The sequence below is a fragment of the Protobothrops mucrosquamatus genome, unplaced genomic scaffold (assembly GCF_001527695.2).
Source record: "Protobothrops mucrosquamatus isolate PMUCROS unplaced genomic scaffold, P.Mucros_1.0 scaffold2676, whole genome shotgun sequence".
NCBI lineage: Eukaryota > Metazoa > Chordata > Lepidosauria > Squamata > Viperidae > Protobothrops > Protobothrops mucrosquamatus.
In genome coordinates, this window is record NW_015388723.1 from 46,160 (window position 1) to 64,456 (window position 18,297).

The following is an 18,297-nucleotide window of genomic DNA, read 5'->3' on the forward strand; positions in this document are numbered from 1 at the left end:
CCGAGGTTGCCTACCCCTGAACTAGATCTACCCATGTTAAAGCTGCACTGTAGTATGCCTGTCTGATAATACCATCAGGTATTAATTGTGCATAGAAATAACCTCTGCTAATTGTTACACATCTAGCCAAGTTAGAAATGTAGTAGTTGATTAGCCCTCAGTGTTATGTACTATCCATAAAAGTGAAGGAAGTTTATACCCCCACATGTGTAATGTTAAAAAGGAAAGATAACTCAATTAGCTAAAGTATAATAGAGCCAGTTTGGTCTAGGGGTTAAGGCTCCAGCCTAGAAACCAGGAGACTGTTCTAGTCCCACCTTGGGCCTGAAAGCCAGCTGGATGATTTTGGGCCATGCCTCTCTCAACCCAACCCACCTCACAGATGGTTCTGGAAAAAAATACAAGGAGGAAGGAGTACTAGGTATGCTTGCATCTTAAGTTATTAAATAATAAAGGCAAGATATAAATAATAAAAAGTTACGTTACACAGATACAAACAGACCGAAGCTGATTTTTTAAAAAAGATTACAAATAAAATATATATACTACTTATTGGCACTTACAGTGAAGTTGTCCAGATAAGAGTGATAGAACTGTAAGAAAATGATAGGAATATATAATGTAGAATTACTGCTATCAGGCCTCTTTTGACTGATAAGGCAAAAACATCAAGAAGAGATTTCCAAAGGGATAAAAGCTTGGATAACTAGATTTATTATAGAAAATCTGTTAAGCTCCACCAAGAGAATTTCAGTGATTGCTGTGTATCAAATGTGTACCCTATTTATACTGAAATCAAATTATCATGCTTCTTTCTTCTGAGTGATGCAACAGGCTGGAGAACTTTGTCTTTTGGGCTTGGTTTCCATGTCTTTTGTTTGAGAATGAGTAGTTCTGTCAACAGGCTGTTTACATTAAACAAGAGCAAAACATACAGTCCTACCTTTTTTTTTTTTAAATGGGCATTTGTTTCAGAAACATTTTGTAACTATCCAGGAAAAAAAAAATCTTAAGGTCAATGCAATAGCTGAATGTACATCAATGGTGAAAAATGGGAAATTCTATCTTGGGACCTATTAGAAAAAGAATTGAAAATAAAAGTGAAATCTTTGTAATATTCTTATACAAATGTATGGCATTTCATATCTAGAATACTATGTACAGTACTGGCCACCACATTTGTAACTGAATTAGAAAATGCAAAAGAGGCAGTCAAAAAGTCAGCTTGAGCATTTTATTTATAAGACAAAGAACATTTGGGACTCTAGTTTGGAAAAAAGTGATTAGAGGGACATGATAGAGATGTATGAACGCATGAGGAAATTGGACAGGGAAGCGTTTTTCTTTCTCAAAATTCTGATCATCCAGTGAAGTTGCCTGGAAAATTTAGAACAGACTAATGTACTCTTTCACACATTGTATTATTAACTTGTGGGATTCATTGTCACAAGGTATGGTGGTGATTGTGTAGAACATGAGTGTCTTAACCTTTTGGCTTGTCTGGGCTGCATTAACGAAAGAGGAATTGTCTTGGGCCACATATAAAATATATGTAGTAAAATATATAACTGCATATATTGTTAAATGTTAAAAATTTATGATCTTCTGGGGCCGCATTACCAGCTGCCCAGGACCACATCTAGCCCATGGGTTGGACACCTGATGTAGAAAGTAAAGAGGATGATCTTGATGAGACAAGGAAATTACGTTATCAAGACAGCAAGTAGATAAATATTGCAGAAGCCCAGATAAGGAAAGAGGGTTACAAAATCATCTTAGAAAAGCACTCCCTTCATTCATATGAATATAAAAAAGGGAGGGGGGAAATACATTCAGACTTGCAAGTTTCTGTAACTGTAGCCAGTCTTAAAAAAAAAAAATAGTTTTCGGCTATGTGGCATCTATTTCTTAATCTGGTCTACTTTGCATTACATTATATTACATTACAGTTTGTTGAATATTCATTATGTTGCCTTACTTAAGTATACATTTAGATTCAAGATCCAAAGATCCAAAGAACGGTGTCATTAGTTCTGTGTATTCAGAGAGCTTTGAACAGGTGTTTCTTCCTCATCCCACATCTTAACCTTGCCTTGAAACTGGAAGACTGTCATTGTGTAATACCAAATCAGGTTTGCAGTTGTCAGGCCCAAGCTTTTGGATATACACTACCAAAACCAGCTCAAGGAAAAAAGATTCTGAAATAAAATGTGATGATCCATAATTAATACAATTTTAATAAATAAATTATTATTAAAATAAAACCTAAAACAATATGTAGAAACTTCAGAGTGCAGAAGGTGGACAAGGAAGGCACTTGGTAGCAATTTGGAAAATCAAAATTCAGAAATAAATTAGATGATCAAGAAATGTCAAGAGACCACAGCCGTTAAGCATCATTAGACCTGTCGTACACACCTGTAATTCTGATTATTTGGAGTTCCTTGAAAAGACAGTCTCCTTTAGATTGATCTTGATTCCTGGTGTCTTCATGAATTTTTTGGGCAACAGTATGGACATGGTTTGTCATTACCTTATTCTGGAATATTTTTGAGACTTCCCAGTTTAGTCTATAGTCCTCATTCAAGTATTAACTAAATCTGGTCCTGTTTAGTTTGAACCTAGAATGGCTTTGTCAGGCATGGCCACTTCCTAAGACAAAACTCCCTTATGCTTTTTCAAATATTGTGTCAATTTCTTTGATTAATAAGTGACCCCAGTGAATGCTATTGTATCTGAAAAGTATTTGAGCCAAGGTCTAAATAGAATTAAGAAAAATGTGTTTGCATAGTTATGGTGAGGATCCATTAAGCTTAGCTTTTCTTTCCAGATTCACCCTAGCATTTCTCAAGACTTTCCCCATAAATCCTGTCCCCAAAGACTGGAGAGCAACTACGTTCAGTTTAGTTGTCGCACATATCATTCCCCAGAAAGGAAAGTTTGATAATTCCTTCATGCATCTTTTCCTTAAGTAATACAAGGAGTTCTTGGGATTCTAATTCCTGTGACAGAACATCATTTTTATTCCATTTACTTCATGCTGAGTATGTGATTCACCTCCCTCCCTTTTTCATTTAGAACAATAAAAATACCACCTACAAGATTAGCAAACTTGAAAACATTAAAATGTTTCCTTTGTAGATTAGTCTGAATCCAATTACTGAAACAAATAAAAGCTTCCAAATTACATTTATTTTCAAATGCTCTATGGCTCTTAAGGACATGAATATTTCTTTTTCTCCATTAAATAACTAGAGTATAATATCATTTAATATTATCATGGTTTAAGTTCAAGTTAACTATCTCTTTCTAAACATGACATTTGAGAGACAAATGTACATTTTGGAACTTTATCATTAAGTGTTGGGAATACATTTTTTTTAAGTTTTTATTGAATAGAAAAAGAAAAAAAGAATTAAAAACATGGAACATGGTAAATCATCTTTGACAGACATCTCAGTCCATATTTACATTAATTACCGATAAATATATCTGTGCTGGGAATACATTTTGATGTGCTCAGCCAATAGTAATACTTCACATAGTCATATACTGTTATTTTTTTCTTCCTTTCAGCTGTAAAACGTTTAATGAAAGAAGCTGCTGAACTGAAAGAGGCAACAGACCATTATCACGCACAGCCTTTAGAGGTTAGTGGATTCCCATTTTGTATGCAATTCATGGCTAAGGGATTTGAAGAAATTAAATTTAGGGAATTAAAAGTAGGCAAGCATGGACATTCTGCCTCTGAACCTCTTTTTAGTGCCCTCTCCCCATCTTCTTGTATCATAATTATCAAAAATCAGCACAATGGCTGCTAACCATTTCTGATGGAAAGTAAACAGGTATATATGTCCTAAGAAAGGCTTATGGTATTTAAAAAAAATAAAACAATGTTCTGCCCAGCACAGAGGAAAAAAACCTGACCTCACCTATGTACAATATTGTTCACTTTTATTGGTAACTATTGATAGCTTTGGTGCCCCAACCAATTTTGAGTATGGCCATTAAACAAGTAGACCTAGAAAACAATGGTACAGATAGGCCTCATTGAACAACTGTCCTGTTTAGCAACCATTTGAAGTTATGTCAGAGCTGAAAATGTAGTTTTATAACCATTGCCCTATTTACATCCATCCCAGCATCCCATGGTCATGTGATTGCAATTTGCATGCCTTATAATGGCTTCCGACAAGTAGCGTCAACAGAGAAAATGGCAGTAAAATTGGAAGACATGATCATGTCTTGCTTAACAGTCTGGTCACTTGCTTAGCAACTGAATGGGACTATTAAGTTGGGTTGTTAAAGTCAGATTGTTGATTCAAGGAATTAAACTTTAATATGCCAGTTATGGCCTATTTAACCATAATGATGGCAGTCAGGGAAATGTTACTTGACTTCAAATTTAATTTGGTGTATTTTTGAGTGAGAGTGGCTGTTTAATATTTTCATTTTTTTTTCTTTTGTAGGACAATCTTTTTGAGTGGCATTTCACAGTAAGAGGTCCTCCAGATTCAGAGTTTGATGGAGGAGTATATCATGGAAGAATAGTGCTGCCACCAGAATATCCTATGAAACCNAGGGAAATGTTACTTGACTTCAAATTTAATTTGGTGTATTTTTGAGTGAGAGTGGCTGTTTAATATTTTCATTTTTTTTTCTTTTGTAGGACAATCTTTTTGAGTGGCATTTCACAGTAAGAGGTCCTCCAGATTCAGAGTTTGATGGAGGAGTATATCATGGAAGAATAGTGCTGCCACCAGAATATCCTATGAAACCACCAAGTATTATTCTCTTAACGGTAACAAACTTCAGGTGTCAGCTAGAAAACCACAAATGCTTTGTTAGATTATTAGATCATTGTTAAAAGTCTCAATTTCTTAATATGTAAAATGATTTTAAGAAAGAAAAAAATGGATGTAATTGTTTTTTCTAACCTTTCATTGTCAACACATAGCCATTAAGTTACACTTGATTTTTTAGGATTAAGCTATAATCATTTTTTCCATCACTTGTATGATATCCACTTCATCGGGCATGGTTCTCAACAGTGACACCTCTATAAAATCTTTCAGCAGTAAAATCACCATGAAATAACAGGGTCATATGTTCATTTAACAGTTAAAAAATAAATTCACCCTCTATTCCCTCAGGGAAACTAGCAGTTATCTGCTTTTTTATGCAGGGAGAATTGGAGATATTTGAAGGATTGATGGGGTATGGTGGCTGTAGCATGCAAAGGAAAAATAATTTTAAAGTTCTTGGAAATGATTATCAGCAGCAAGTGGTGTTTGGGGTCATTCCAGTTTTTTCCTTTTTTTGGTATTGAGAGTTTTAATAAATTAAAATAATAAACAGATTAACAACATCCATTATTTAGGAAATCATAAATAGTTTTTTTTTATTGTATGTATGCCGGAAAAGCAGTTTTAGCTTTTTCCCTCACCCTGCCAATGGGCCTGCTCACTCACAACTTTTTCACACCAACCCTTGCTAGCAGTCAAGTCAGCTCATCATTTCCTATGTGATTCACTTCAGCAAAACCACATCATGACATGCCTCAAAATCCACAGTGAGTAACACTGAATCTTAGCTTTTAAAAAATGTGTGATGAAATGATTTTTTTCCCTTCTCAATTTGTTTTTTTTAAGGCCAATGGTAGATTTGAAGTGGGAAAGAAAATTTGTTTAAGCATCTCAGGACATCATCCTGAAACATGGCAACCATCTTGGAGCAGTAAGTATCAACATTGGCAGTAAGGAAAGTTTGATAAAGAAGTAAATTTCTGCTGTTAAAAGACCATAGTACTTTAGTACAGCAGATTTTATAATATTCTTTCTCTCTCTCTCTCCCTCTTTCTTTCTCTCTTATTGGATCTAGGTACTGATCAATTTTGCAATAAAGATACTGCTCCAGCATCATGTAAATAAATCAGTTTGTGACTGGTCTTTGTGCATATGTTCCAAATGTGGGACTACATGGATAAAAAGAGTTAGACCACTGCTATAAGTTATATTTGTGGACAAACCTGACTGAAATACTTTTTCCAAATTGCCCTGTAGCTTTGCCTTTTTTGTGCCTTCTCTCTCTCTCTCTCTCTCTCTGTGCATATTACTAATTACTAATTAGTAATTACTAATTACTAAAGTTATTTTTATTACAGTAAGAACTGCCTTGCTTGCTATTATTGGATTTATGCCAACAAAAGGAGAAGGAGCCATAGGATCTTTAGATTACACACCTGAAGAAAGAAGAGCACTGGCTAAGAAGTATGGGTTAAGTTTTGTGTGAAATAAACAGTTACGCACAATTGTATTTCTGAATAAAAATATTCTTTGATTTTGTAATTGATTTTCAGGCCTCTCGGTATCTGAGAGTATATCTGAAATCAAGGTAGTTAAACCTTTTGAGGATTGAAAATTGCTTGTGAACATTATTCTAGGGGTTACCTGGTTGGGGGGGTGGGGGAAATGGAGTAGCAGAAACTATATGTTCTTAGCCTTATCATTTTTTTTAGCCTATGTTGATTCCTTTCCTTTCAACTTATCTAGTTTTAAACCAGGTATATAATAAGTGTTTTGACTTATTATCCAAATCTTAGGCAGGTGAGGGGCAACATAAGAAATCTTAGGCCAGCACAGATGATGCTTTTTTACAGGCCACTAAATATGATTTTCATTTTGAGAACTTCTGGTAAAAATAGAGCATCTCCTTTCCTGTCTAACTTCTGATAGAGCAGAAGATTTTTTTGCTATAGAATTTTTTTTCTAGAAATTTTTCAGCAGATTTTTTGTTCCAGATACCCACTGAAATCCATCTTTTTCTTGACTATGAAATGGTAAAGGTCTTAGACTGTAGTCAGATTTAATCCCATGGTATCATAAGGCCAGAGGCTTCTACTGATGTGTGATAAGACCTTGCTGCATTACTGTTGCTTCTAGAATTGCATATCGCATAATCTACTTACCCTGCAGTTAGGTTCTTCTCTATTTGTACTGTCAAGTTTTTGTTGCTATGGAATTTGGCAGAGCTTTTGATTCTGTTTTGGCTCTGTTATTAGCTTCTTCAAGTATTTTATACAGACAGTAACTATATAGTACTAAAGCTGTTTTGTATGTAACTTTTAACTGGGCAAAACACTGCATCATAAGGCAACAATTTTTGAAGTAAGGTGGGCTAATTTACAGAATGCATCCAAAATATGGGACCAGTGACTCCCATGGGACTGAAATTTGGCAAATTTGTGGTCACTTCAATACCGCCACCCAGAGGTTCAGTAGACCAGTTCTGCCTAAGCCCTCTGGAGGCCTGGTAGACCGGCCCCTCCTTTTCAGCTGGAAGTCAGGTGGAATGGTTCCACCCAAGCTCTCCAGAGACTAGGTAGATCAGTCTTATCATCAGCTGCCACAGGGCAGTCGGCTGCAAGTCAAGCTCCCCGGAGATTCCTCCCACTCCTCCTACTTTTTTGCCCTTGCTCATTCTGATTCTCTGCTTAGGCAAGGAATATCTCTGAAAAGAAGACCCCATAAGTCACGGGTTGTCTAGTCCTATCCCAATTTATTCAGAATTGTTCCATTCATTCATTCAGGCTTACCTCTAGATGAGAGGTTTCAGCCTTAAATTAGTAGGGCAAGAAAATTGATTTTGCACAATTATCTAATGAGTAAAATGAATAGCATCTGATCCTGATTCTTTTAAAACTGTCTGGATCTGTTTCTCTGAGAAGACAGTGGGGTGATGTGTTTGTTCTTTAATCATAATATTTTGTGATTTTTTTTCCTTTATAAAATAGAACTAGTCAGTTACATGGTGTTCTTTATTTAATCTAAGGTGACCAACTTTTACAATGAGAAGGAGGACACAAATAAATTGAAGAAAAAAATATCGTAAATAAAACATTTTATTCATTGCAACAATACAGAATACACTATAATATGATAAATGCATAATAAAAACATTTGTAACAATAACATTTTATATTGTAACTATGCTTACATGCCTATTAATTATTATTTAAATGAGTACAAAAGAAGGACTGTCCTCCCTAAAGGAGGACGATTGGTCACCTTATTTAATCCACAATGCTTACGTCAAGAGCTGTGTTCAGGGGTTATCACTGTAAGTCAAGATTCAGAAAAAATGTGGTTTTCCTGTGAGCAGAGATTTTCCAGAAATGGAAAATTTACCAGGGTCAAAATTTTATTTCAGGTTGGTGGTAATTGCATAATGTTTGCTTATTAAGCAATGGTTCTAAAAATTTAAAAGCCAAAAATACACCGTATATCACTTTTACTGCTTATTCCCTAACATTGTCGCCAGTTCTCCAACAAAGTATTTTTTTTCCATATCAGAGCTTTTGATTTCTTTGAATATAATGTTCAAATTCCATAAAATAGGCTGGATATTTTTTCCACAGAAAATAATGTACTTTAAATATTTATGCAGTGTGTGGACTTTGAGAAAAGAGTGGTAATTCAGATCATACTAGTTTACGTTTTCGGAATCTGTCAATGTGCAGTCCTTGGTACACATTACTTGACTGTTTCTGTTTCCCTTTTCTTGATCATGGAAGCATGATCTGTGATTTATTTTCTATGAAATGATCTGGATTTATTTTCTATGAAATGTGAAAGAACATCCTTGGTTTTCCTACCTAGTCAAGTCAGGGCAAGCAATGATTTCTAACTCTAGCTGGGTAGGAGGAGAATAAAAGTAGACAAACAAGTCATAAAATAAGTTTGTTTAGCTGCTTCTGTGGGCAGAAAAACCAGATGAGAAGGTTGATGAAGGAATATTCTTGCTTAGTATCTCATGCAATTGCACCCATTCAGTGGCCAGTCTTGTTTCAGAAGTAACTCCCATTGAGATAGTATTGCCATCTTAATTTATTGTTTGTCATAGTTACCTGACAATAATACCCTGTGATTGTTTAATGTGTTTAATTGTGTTCATACGTCAAATAAACCAACATTTGTTTTCCATATGATTTGAACGGTTAGAATACTACGAATGACTGAAGCAGTCATGACTTCATCCTGGGTTACTCTCCTTCCTATTTTGCACCTTTGTAAATCAGTTAAAACTTAGGTGGGGCACAAAAAACAAACCTAGATTAAGACTTACTCTGATATATGGGGATAAAATGGATCTTTTCTGTCTAATTAGGCCTTAATAAGATAGTAGGATAGGTGGGTAGGTGGAACGAAGGAAGAAAAAGAGTGTTTCTTCATGAAGCAGATTGCCAAATTTATTAGAAATGGATTACTGTGCTTCTAAATTCTAAACGAGTCTCTAAAAGTAGGAGAAAAGATGACAGCTTGTTTTCTACTGTTTTTTACAATCTTAAACATCTGGGCATACAATTATGCAGCAGATGTATAAAGAGAACTACTCTGGCAGTTGTCTGAGGAAAGATGTGATGTTCTGCCAGTGCTTGTATGCACTGCTGCATCCCCAACTGAGCCTTCCCAAACACACAACATAAGTCGTTTATCCAAGGTTAATGCTAAGCAAGGCTTAGTATAACATGCAATATGTTCGGTTGGGGCTTGCTGATTGCTAAATTAACATGTGGTCTGTTGTTATTCCCTAGGTCTCAAGATTTCTATTGTGAAGGATGCGGATCACTTATGAAAGAAGTCCTCCTACCATTAACTTCAGGGAGTGCCTCAAGCCAGGCTGACCAAGAAGCCAAGGAACTTGCCAGGCAAATCAATTTCAAGGTAAAATAACTATTTGTTCTTCTTTTCTCTTGATTACTTTGGTGCATACGACAATACCTAGGTCAGGGGTAGGCCACCTTGGCTCTTTTATGACTCATGGACTTCAATTCCCAGAATTCCTGAGCCAGCATGGCTCAGCTTGGAAACTCTCCCTTTCCTCTCAGCATGGCTGGCTCAGGAATTCTGGGAGTTGAAGTCCATGAGTCATAAAAGAGCCAAGGTTGCCTACCCCTGACCTAGGGAGATGGATTAGTGCTATCCAGCAGACAATACCAGTCAAAGCAGTATGGAGTAAAGGAGAAAGATGCTTCTGGAAGTCATTGTTCTATCTCGGCTTCATAGGATCCAAACCCTGCCTCCTTTGTTAGCTATGTTTGATTTGAAAATTGATAAATCTAATATGTTTGGGGAAATATGTCAGGTCTCACGCCCAAACCAGAATTTTAATTTTTCCTCATATTCCCCCTTTTTTCTCTAAATCTATTCCGAATAATTCTCCAATGCTGAGGATCAAGCTGTGGCAGGTTTCAAGGAGGGATAAGGAACCGCACCCATTTCTCATTATTGTTGGACTATTTTTCGTGCCTTTAATTTGATGCATCCTATTGTTTTGCAGTTATAATTCTGCCAAAAAAAAAAAAGAGCTATGCGCCAATCTTTACAAAAATAATTAATTACAATTCTGTAGCGAGACTAACTTGCAAAGCAGGATTTTTAAGTGTTACTTTGGTTTCTTTTTTAAAAAATAAATAAAATAAAATGTTGAGAAATGTACAGTTTTAATCAGAGTACCAGTGTGCCTTTAAGCATACTAATAGCTATCATGAAATCCCTTGGTAGCTTCAGAAGTAATATCTCCATTGTGTTTTAAATAATAAAAATGGTGCCAATGTGGCTATAGACCAGAACCTTATAGATAGCTGGAAATTCCATTACCTTGTTTAAAAAGTCCTGCAGCGCCCTGGGTGTAGTAGAGCTGAAATCCTCCACATGATGTTTAGTGATGCAAGCATGTGGTGCTTGCCAGGTTCTGCATTCTGTATGTGCATGCATATTCTGAAGAGCCTCCATGTCCTAGAAATGTCCTTAATGACATTTCTGAAAAAATAAAAATGATGGGTGGCTGCAGCCCAGTGGCTACTTTAGAAGTGGATCCACTTTCCTAGAAGAAAAAAGGTAACTGGGAATAATGGAGGGCTTCTTGTAGAATGAAGAAAGAGTGGGCAGAATGGATTGCATTCTGGAAATTGGTGCATTATAACTGGTTATAGGGGCACGATGGCTCAGTGGATAAAGACGCTGAGCTTTGTCAGCTGCTAAGCTGACCGCCTGGGTTTGAGAACCAAGTGCCGTGCAAACGGGTGAGCTCAATGGGGTTACTGGAGTAATGTTTTCTTCCAATAAGAATGGAAAGCCATTGTGTCGGCTGAGCTGGTATTCAACTGGAGCTCAGCTCATTGTCACCTCCTAATGTCTAGCATCATTTATATTTTTTTAATAAACTAAAAACAAAAAGGGACAACTTGATTTTTCTTTCTGTGTCATATTTCAATCAATCATCTATTCCAGAATTGCTTGCCGGGTTTAATAACATGGTCTCCTAAATTTAACAAGGTGCCTAAGCAGAGATATGCTTCTTACAAAATGGTAAATTAGGTTTCAAGAAGAATGCATTACATAACATCTGTTCCCATAATTGATTAGAATTTCAGTGTCCCTTTGATGTAATAATTTGTGGTGTTTTCTCATTTTGCTTAAGGCTGAAGGTAATTCATCTAGAAAATCTGTTACTGAACCTTTAGACATGTCAGAATTTAACCACCTTGGGAGTTCCCCTGAACATCAAGAAGAAATTACAACTCCAGCATTCCAGGATACCATCACCAGTGAAATGGTGGGTATTTAATAAATTAGACACAAACTTGGAAAACTCAAGTTAATACTGTTCAGGTGCAACTAGAAACCTATTTAAATACTGGGTTAGCGTTTGATTAAAGGTAGGGGTTTCCATGGGAGTGGATCAGCTATGTCAAAATGACAGGCATGATTGGATAATCAAATTCTTGCCCCCTTTTAACATCTATTCCACACGTGTAAAAAAAAAGATGGGCCTTCAGTTGCTCTGTTGCATCTACCATTTTGACATCATTGGCCCTCCCAATACCCTTGATTAAAACCACTGAGGTTTTTTTTACACGTCTTTGCTTTTTCTGTTTCTTCTGTGCATTTAACAGTAAGTGCCACTGAATTTATTGCAGCTCGCTTCTGAAGTTACTATTTGTAAATATTTGCATTCAGCTTCTTTGTCATCAGCTATAGTTCCTCATTACTTTCTCTTCCAACTTTCCATCACTATCCATTTGTAATGTGTTTATAATCAAGTAAGAAAACTGTTTTCATTTGAGTGACTTATCTTTTTAGAATATACCTAGAAAAATGTTTTTGTCACCACAGTAAGGACTTGTTCATAGACCCAACCTCAGGTTAGCCCAGGGGTAGGCAACCTCGGCTGACTCAGGAATTCTGGGAATTGAAGTCCATGAGTCATAAAAGAGCCGAGGTTGCCTGCCCCTGGGTTAGCCCAAAGTTTTAATGATGTACAGTACATAAGAAATTGAGTTTTGCTTTGCTCTTTAATGATTTTCAGCATTTACTCTATTAAACATTGGGGAATTGTTACGTATGTCTTCAGACTTGGTTTAATGTCAAGGTTCCGATAGACAGAGGCAAATAAAGCAGAACAAGGCTTGGAAATTCCTCAAAGGACATGTTTATTAGTTACAAAGTATCGGCATGTCAAAAGTGAAACCAAGTCTGAAGACACACATAACAATTCTCCAATACAAAGTTAAGAAATCTCACCCCTAAGGCTATGCAAGCAACTATGTTCCCCAATACATCTTCTTGGCGGGCTTTTCATGAAACACGCAGCCTGCAATCTCGGGAGCAGCCGATGACTAGCGAAGCACCTGGCAATCCCCCCTCCCTCCTTTCAATGTGTCAACCAAAAATGAATAAGGAAGATGGCCACAGCCATGCTCATTTTTAAAGTTGACACTTTCTTTAGCAAATATAACTGCATAAAGGAAGATTAATTTTATCCATTTTAAATTATTGTGTGTGTTTTTTAATTATGACAAATTAATACAACCAAGGAGAGCTGGTTATATAATCTTTCCACTTTGAAGGTAACTGAGACTTGCTGTTGATCCAGGACAGCTGCTGCTATGACTGCTGCAGATGCAATCTAAATTCACTGATAAATTGTAGACAAATCCCAGTTAAGCTGTATGAGTGGGTGTATGGGTTTTTAGAGTTGATGGGCTACAGATTGGTTAAAAAAAAATCATGTCAAATCACATCAAAGCATCTGTTCTTGGGTACAGAGTATTTTTCAGCTTTTTAAAAGATGGAGACGTGCTAATAGCATATAGTTTTTCCCAGTAAAGTTTTCTTGATATGCAATTGCAGTTTCATGGCGTTTGAGTTCATTTTTTCCCTTACAATGCTCATCGCTTTTGAATGTGTGGTGTGATATGCGTTGCTCTTTTTCTTTCTTTTTGCCAACTGACCCATTGTGAACACCAGAAATAATCACATATTATGTTAGAGGGAAAAAAGTAAGCAGAATGCTATTACCTTGTTTTAAGTGACAGTACTTAATCTTATTATCTTTTTGCCAGAGTTTTCAGAGTAAGCATCATCCGTAAACAAAAACGCTTGAATTTAACTTTGTTAGTTGCATGTGATTAATCCTTAGTTATTCAAAGTATATTAATATTTTAAAGGATCCCCTTGTTGATCTCTCTCTCTCTCTCCTTTTTTATTTGTCTTACATTAGGAAAGCAGCCTGTATTTGAAAAACGCATTTATCTAAAGTTTTGAAATCTTTTTCCTTGTTAGCGTATAACATATTAGGCAGAACTAGATTTTCTAAAGCTCAATACAACAGATATCCGCAAGCATTTAAGCAAATTCATTACAATTTATAATGATGTCACTATGTAAATGAGAGGATTTACATAATTTGCCAGTGCCAACTCTCAAATGACTCACAGCAGTTTATAATAAGCATCAACATAAATAAAAGAATAAAATCAGCAAAATAACCATAGGCACCATTACTGTCACAATGACAAAGCAACAAGCATCAAAGGTCCTGGGGACCACAGCATTAAAAAAATCATGCTGTAGTATATTTCATACATAGCTATAACAACTCTCATCTGCCTATATAGCTTTTTTGCATTCTGCATTAATTGGAGTCTCTAAATGAAACAGTTCAAAGTAAAGGATAGTTCAGAAGCCTTATTTAACCATAATGGGGACATGATTTACTGTTTGCATAGTCTCTTGCTTCAGTCATGGCTGCAGCTAACCCATCTGTTAAGCTGACTGACAGCCCCCTCAGCATTTGAGGCATCCATTTGCAAATTTAGCAGTCTAGCAGAACTCCCAGGCCATAGTTCCTACCCCCCACATCCACAATTCCCAGTGACGCAAGCAAAGAGCCAATACATTTCTGGACAAATAGCAATTCTAGTTAGATAGGATTCAGTTTCAGCTTTTTTTCATCTCACCCAGATTCAATAGACTCCAGACAGTAGATCTTTTTTTTTCCTATCTGGCACAGGGTAGGAATGTACAGCTGGATATTATTGCCATACTTGGTGATGCCTTACATAATCTTTTATGTAGATATCCTCAGGTAGATATTAAAAGAGTGGAGAGGACAGATACCTGCAGGAACCCACCAGGCCAATCTCTCCTCCCTCCATCGACTGATGTTTGATTTCCACTTCGCAAATCAGTACCTCTCACTTATCAACCATGTAGGCAATCCAAATTCATCCATATTCTGAAGAGGGTCTCCATCAGAACAACCAGTGCCACTCGCTGGGTCTGGACCCTGATTAAAAGAGGTCTAACTAATTTGCTCTCTCTGGAGTACTCTATAGCTGAAGCCTCTACATCTGGTCAACAATTGTCTTTAAAAAGGGAAGGTTGGGAGCAGAGAGAGAATTGTGTAATTTAACTGGATCCAGAGAAAGCCTCTTCAGTACCAGCAGTTCCTTTAGGAAGCTGTCATCCCTTGCCAATTATGCTCTGCTTTTCTATGGACTTCCCAAAGGTCTTTGTGTTAAAATACAATCGATCCCATTGTGCTGGGAACAATGAATACTAACAGATTATGATTCTCATTGGCAATATTATACGTATATAAATAATAGCTAACTCAAGCAAGATGATAGCTTGTTGTTCTCCTTTTAAATACTGGCCAAATAATTCTTCCTAGGGCAGTGATGGTGAACCTATGGCACATGTGCCAGAGGTGGCACTCAGAGCCCTCTCTGTGGGCACACGCGCCATGCTCCGGAGATGGCAACTGTCCCTCTTCGACCAGCTGCCCGCTAACTCGCCGAGGTCCCACATGGCCGGATGCATCCCAGCACCCATGCGCTCGCTGGCCTCTGTGTGCAGGGGCCAATGGTGTCAGGCAGCAGCTGCCCCGGCCCCTGCCTCCCCTTGCTGTAACAATGGCACCCCTGCCTCGCCTTGCCTTACCTCACCCCGCAGGACGAGCCTCTTGCCCACCGCCCCACCTGCCAGAGACCCCCTGGATCTCCCCCAACCCTGCCCGGCCCCCACAGGCGTCCCTCCCCATGAGCAACATCGAGGTGATCATGCCCACCTTGGCCACATTCACCCAATCTGCCATGACCACCACAGCCACGCCCACCCAGTGGGCCACGCCCACCTGGCACACGGCAATAAATAAGTGGGTTTTGGGTTGCAGTTTGGGCACTCAGTCTCTAAAAGGTTTGCCATCACTGTCCTAGGGCATTTTGTTTTTAGTTCGATTTTGCTGAATTCATTTTTTTTCCCCACTTTTCTCACAGTCTGGAAATCCAACCAACCCTTACACTTCAAATCAAGAAGAGCTCCATTCTCAACCTGCGTCCAATAATTCTTCAGTGAGCCCTCGCCAAAGACCCATCCAGCACAGAAGAGCACCAGGTTCAACCAACTTCAATCAAGTTCAGCAGCCAAGAGTCAACACAAGCCACGTGGGATCAAATATGCTGATTCTCCTTCTTGTTTTAGCATTGGCAGCACTAGTTGTTAGACGCATATATCTAGCCAATGAGTATGTATTTGAATTATGAGATTCTCTCATTTTAAAGGCCAGTGACTTGAATGTGTTATTGAAATGTTCTATGTTTGGTATGTCATGAGGATTGTTTACATAAGATTACTTTTTTGTATTTTCTCATGTTAAAAGTGAATGCCAAGTGAATACCTGATGAGGTATATTAATATTTTCAAGGAATAAACACTTTGATAGTGGTGAAAGTATGGATGATTAACAATCTGTACAAACTGACAGATTACCCAAAATGTCTTTTGAGAATATTCTGCATTAGCAGAATATTTAAGGGTGAAGGGACTTACTGCATTGTGCACAAGCTTTGATGGGTACTTTTAACTGATAGAGTCCTAAAATTGTGTTCTATGCCAATATGGATTTATGGATGATTATTCAAAATAGCAGGACAATAAAGGTTTATTCATGACAGGGCTCCTTAAATTGAAATGCAGAAATGTTTGCATAGTAAATGTTATTAAATAAAGGAAAGCTGGTAATATATAATAAGCATGTTTCCTACCTAAAAAATTCAGGAAATGAAATGTTGTAAATTGTGAGCATTTTTTTTTTTAAAAAGTGGGGAGAACAGAATATACTTTACTTTTTACTTTTAATTGTCCTTAGAATAATCTTTTGCAAGTTTTGAAGGCTACTTTTAAAATATTCAGTTGTGTATATTTTGCTTTTTTAAAGCTGAGAATTCGCAAAATTGTTATGTAATATTTACCCAAACTTTATTGTCTATAACTTATTTCAGAAATATACATAATGCATTAATTGGTTGTTCATGTACCCATCATTAAAAAATAAAATGCTTTTTGAAAACGCATCAACAAAGTTAGAATATTTTCATAAGTTTATCTAAGAATGCTTCGGGGGGAAAACCTAAGTTTAATTATTAGTTGAGCTTGTCTAATTGCTTCATTCATTGAGTCTGCAAGCAATTGATTCCAAGTAGGAGCTAGAGGTAATGTTGTCAGCCCTTCATAGTAGACTAGATCAGGAAACTGACTCCACAGGAAGACTAGAACTCTCCTTTATTGAAATGGGCTCTAGTAACCGACCCTTGCAAGCTGGCTGTGCTTCCCCCCTCAATCTTTTATCCCAGGGAGGAGCCAGCCTGAGCGTCTTCCTACCCGTGTTTCTCCCAAAATAAGACTGGGTCTTATTTTTCTTTTGCCTCCAAAAGAGGCACCAGGTCTTATTTTTTTTGGAGGGGGGGGGTGTTGTCTTTTATACTCACCTCTGGCTCTGACAGCCCCGCTCAGCCGGTCCACTTCTACAGCCGAAGAGCAGCTTCATTCTGCAGCTGCATTCTGGCCTGCATTTTGCAGTCAGGCTTTTCCGGAAGGTCACTACAGCCTAGTACCGAGCTACGGATACCGCAGAAAAAGTGGGCTAGCGAGGAGAGGCCTGGTAAGTGGGTGCAGGGCATGTAGGGCAGGTCCAACCCCCCCAACCTAGCTTGATTTTTAGGTGTGTCTCGTCCCCAAACTAGGGCTTATTTTTGGGGTGGGGTTATATTAGGCCCACCCCCAAAAATCAAGCTAGGGCTTATTTTCAGAATATGTCTTACTTTCGGGGAAACAGTAATACTACCTCTTTTCCCAGGTATGAAGGAATGCTTTCTGAATGTTTTTTTCAAGGCTGTCCCCTGGCTCTCTTCCTGCCATACCTCGGGATGCAGTCAGCTTCTAATTTCTGGATTGGTTTTTATTTCCCTAAAATTTTAATAAAAATTATAAAAGAAAAAAAGAAAAGTAGGACATCAAGTAATCCCTCTATTCTAGGCCACAAGGAAAAGAATTTGGTGGTTGTGGATGAAGTAATTCAACGCCTTTATCAATACAGTACTTTTTTAAAAAATCTCTCTGTGTATGTGTGTGTGTGTATGAGAGAGAGAATGCACCACTGATTTGTAAACTATGGTTTATGGCTTAATGTCTTAACCTGTAATTTAAACTACAAATGATAACTTTAAACAATAGTGGGAACAAACCATGGCTTTTCATATAGGATTATCCATAGGGACACATATTGACACCGAAAGAAAAAATGAAGGTAACATGGAATTTCCAGCTGGCTGGAAAACTAAAGGGAAAAAAAGGAAACAGACATAAAGGGTTAGAAAGCCATGACTAATTAGGCTAGGGCAGGGGTAGGCAACCTTGGCTCTTTTATGACTCGTGGACTTCAACTCCCAGAATTCCTGAGCCAGCCATGGCTGGCTCAGGAATTCTGGGAGTTGAAGTCCACGAGTCATAAAAGAGCCAAGGTTGCCGCTAGGGCATTTCCAAATTCCCACTGAGCAGCTATTTGAACCGCCCCCTTCCCCCGAGGGCCGAAACGGCACGCTCTCCATGGGCAGCAATGGAGAAAACCAGGGCAGGAAGAAACGCCCTCAGCACACATCAGGGCAACCCTTCA

General features: G+C 37.6%; 1 protein-coding gene across 1 annotated transcript in view; it reads left to right on the forward strand.

Annotated features, from left to right (window-relative positions):
• The window catches only part of UBE2J1 (ubiquitin conjugating enzyme E2 J1), a 20,368-nt gene extending 3,686 nt beyond the window's left edge, over window positions 1-16,682 (forward strand). The window contains exons 2-8 of the mRNA XM_015825517.1: window positions 3,577-3,650; window positions 4,670-4,801; window positions 5,652-5,736; window positions 6,164-6,269; window positions 9,593-9,722; window positions 11,482-11,616; window positions 15,623-16,682. Of these exons, the coding sequence (XP_015681003.1) occupies window positions 3,577-3,650; window positions 4,670-4,801; window positions 5,652-5,736; window positions 6,164-6,269; window positions 9,593-9,722; window positions 11,482-11,616; window positions 15,623-15,889 (929 nt within the window). The 3' untranslated portion in view covers window positions 15,890-16,682. The remainder of the gene's footprint in view (window positions 1-3,576; window positions 3,651-4,669; window positions 4,802-5,651; window positions 5,737-6,163; window positions 6,270-9,592; window positions 9,723-11,481; window positions 11,617-15,622) is intronic.
• The last annotated feature ends 1,615 nt before the right edge of the window (window positions 16,683-18,297 follow it).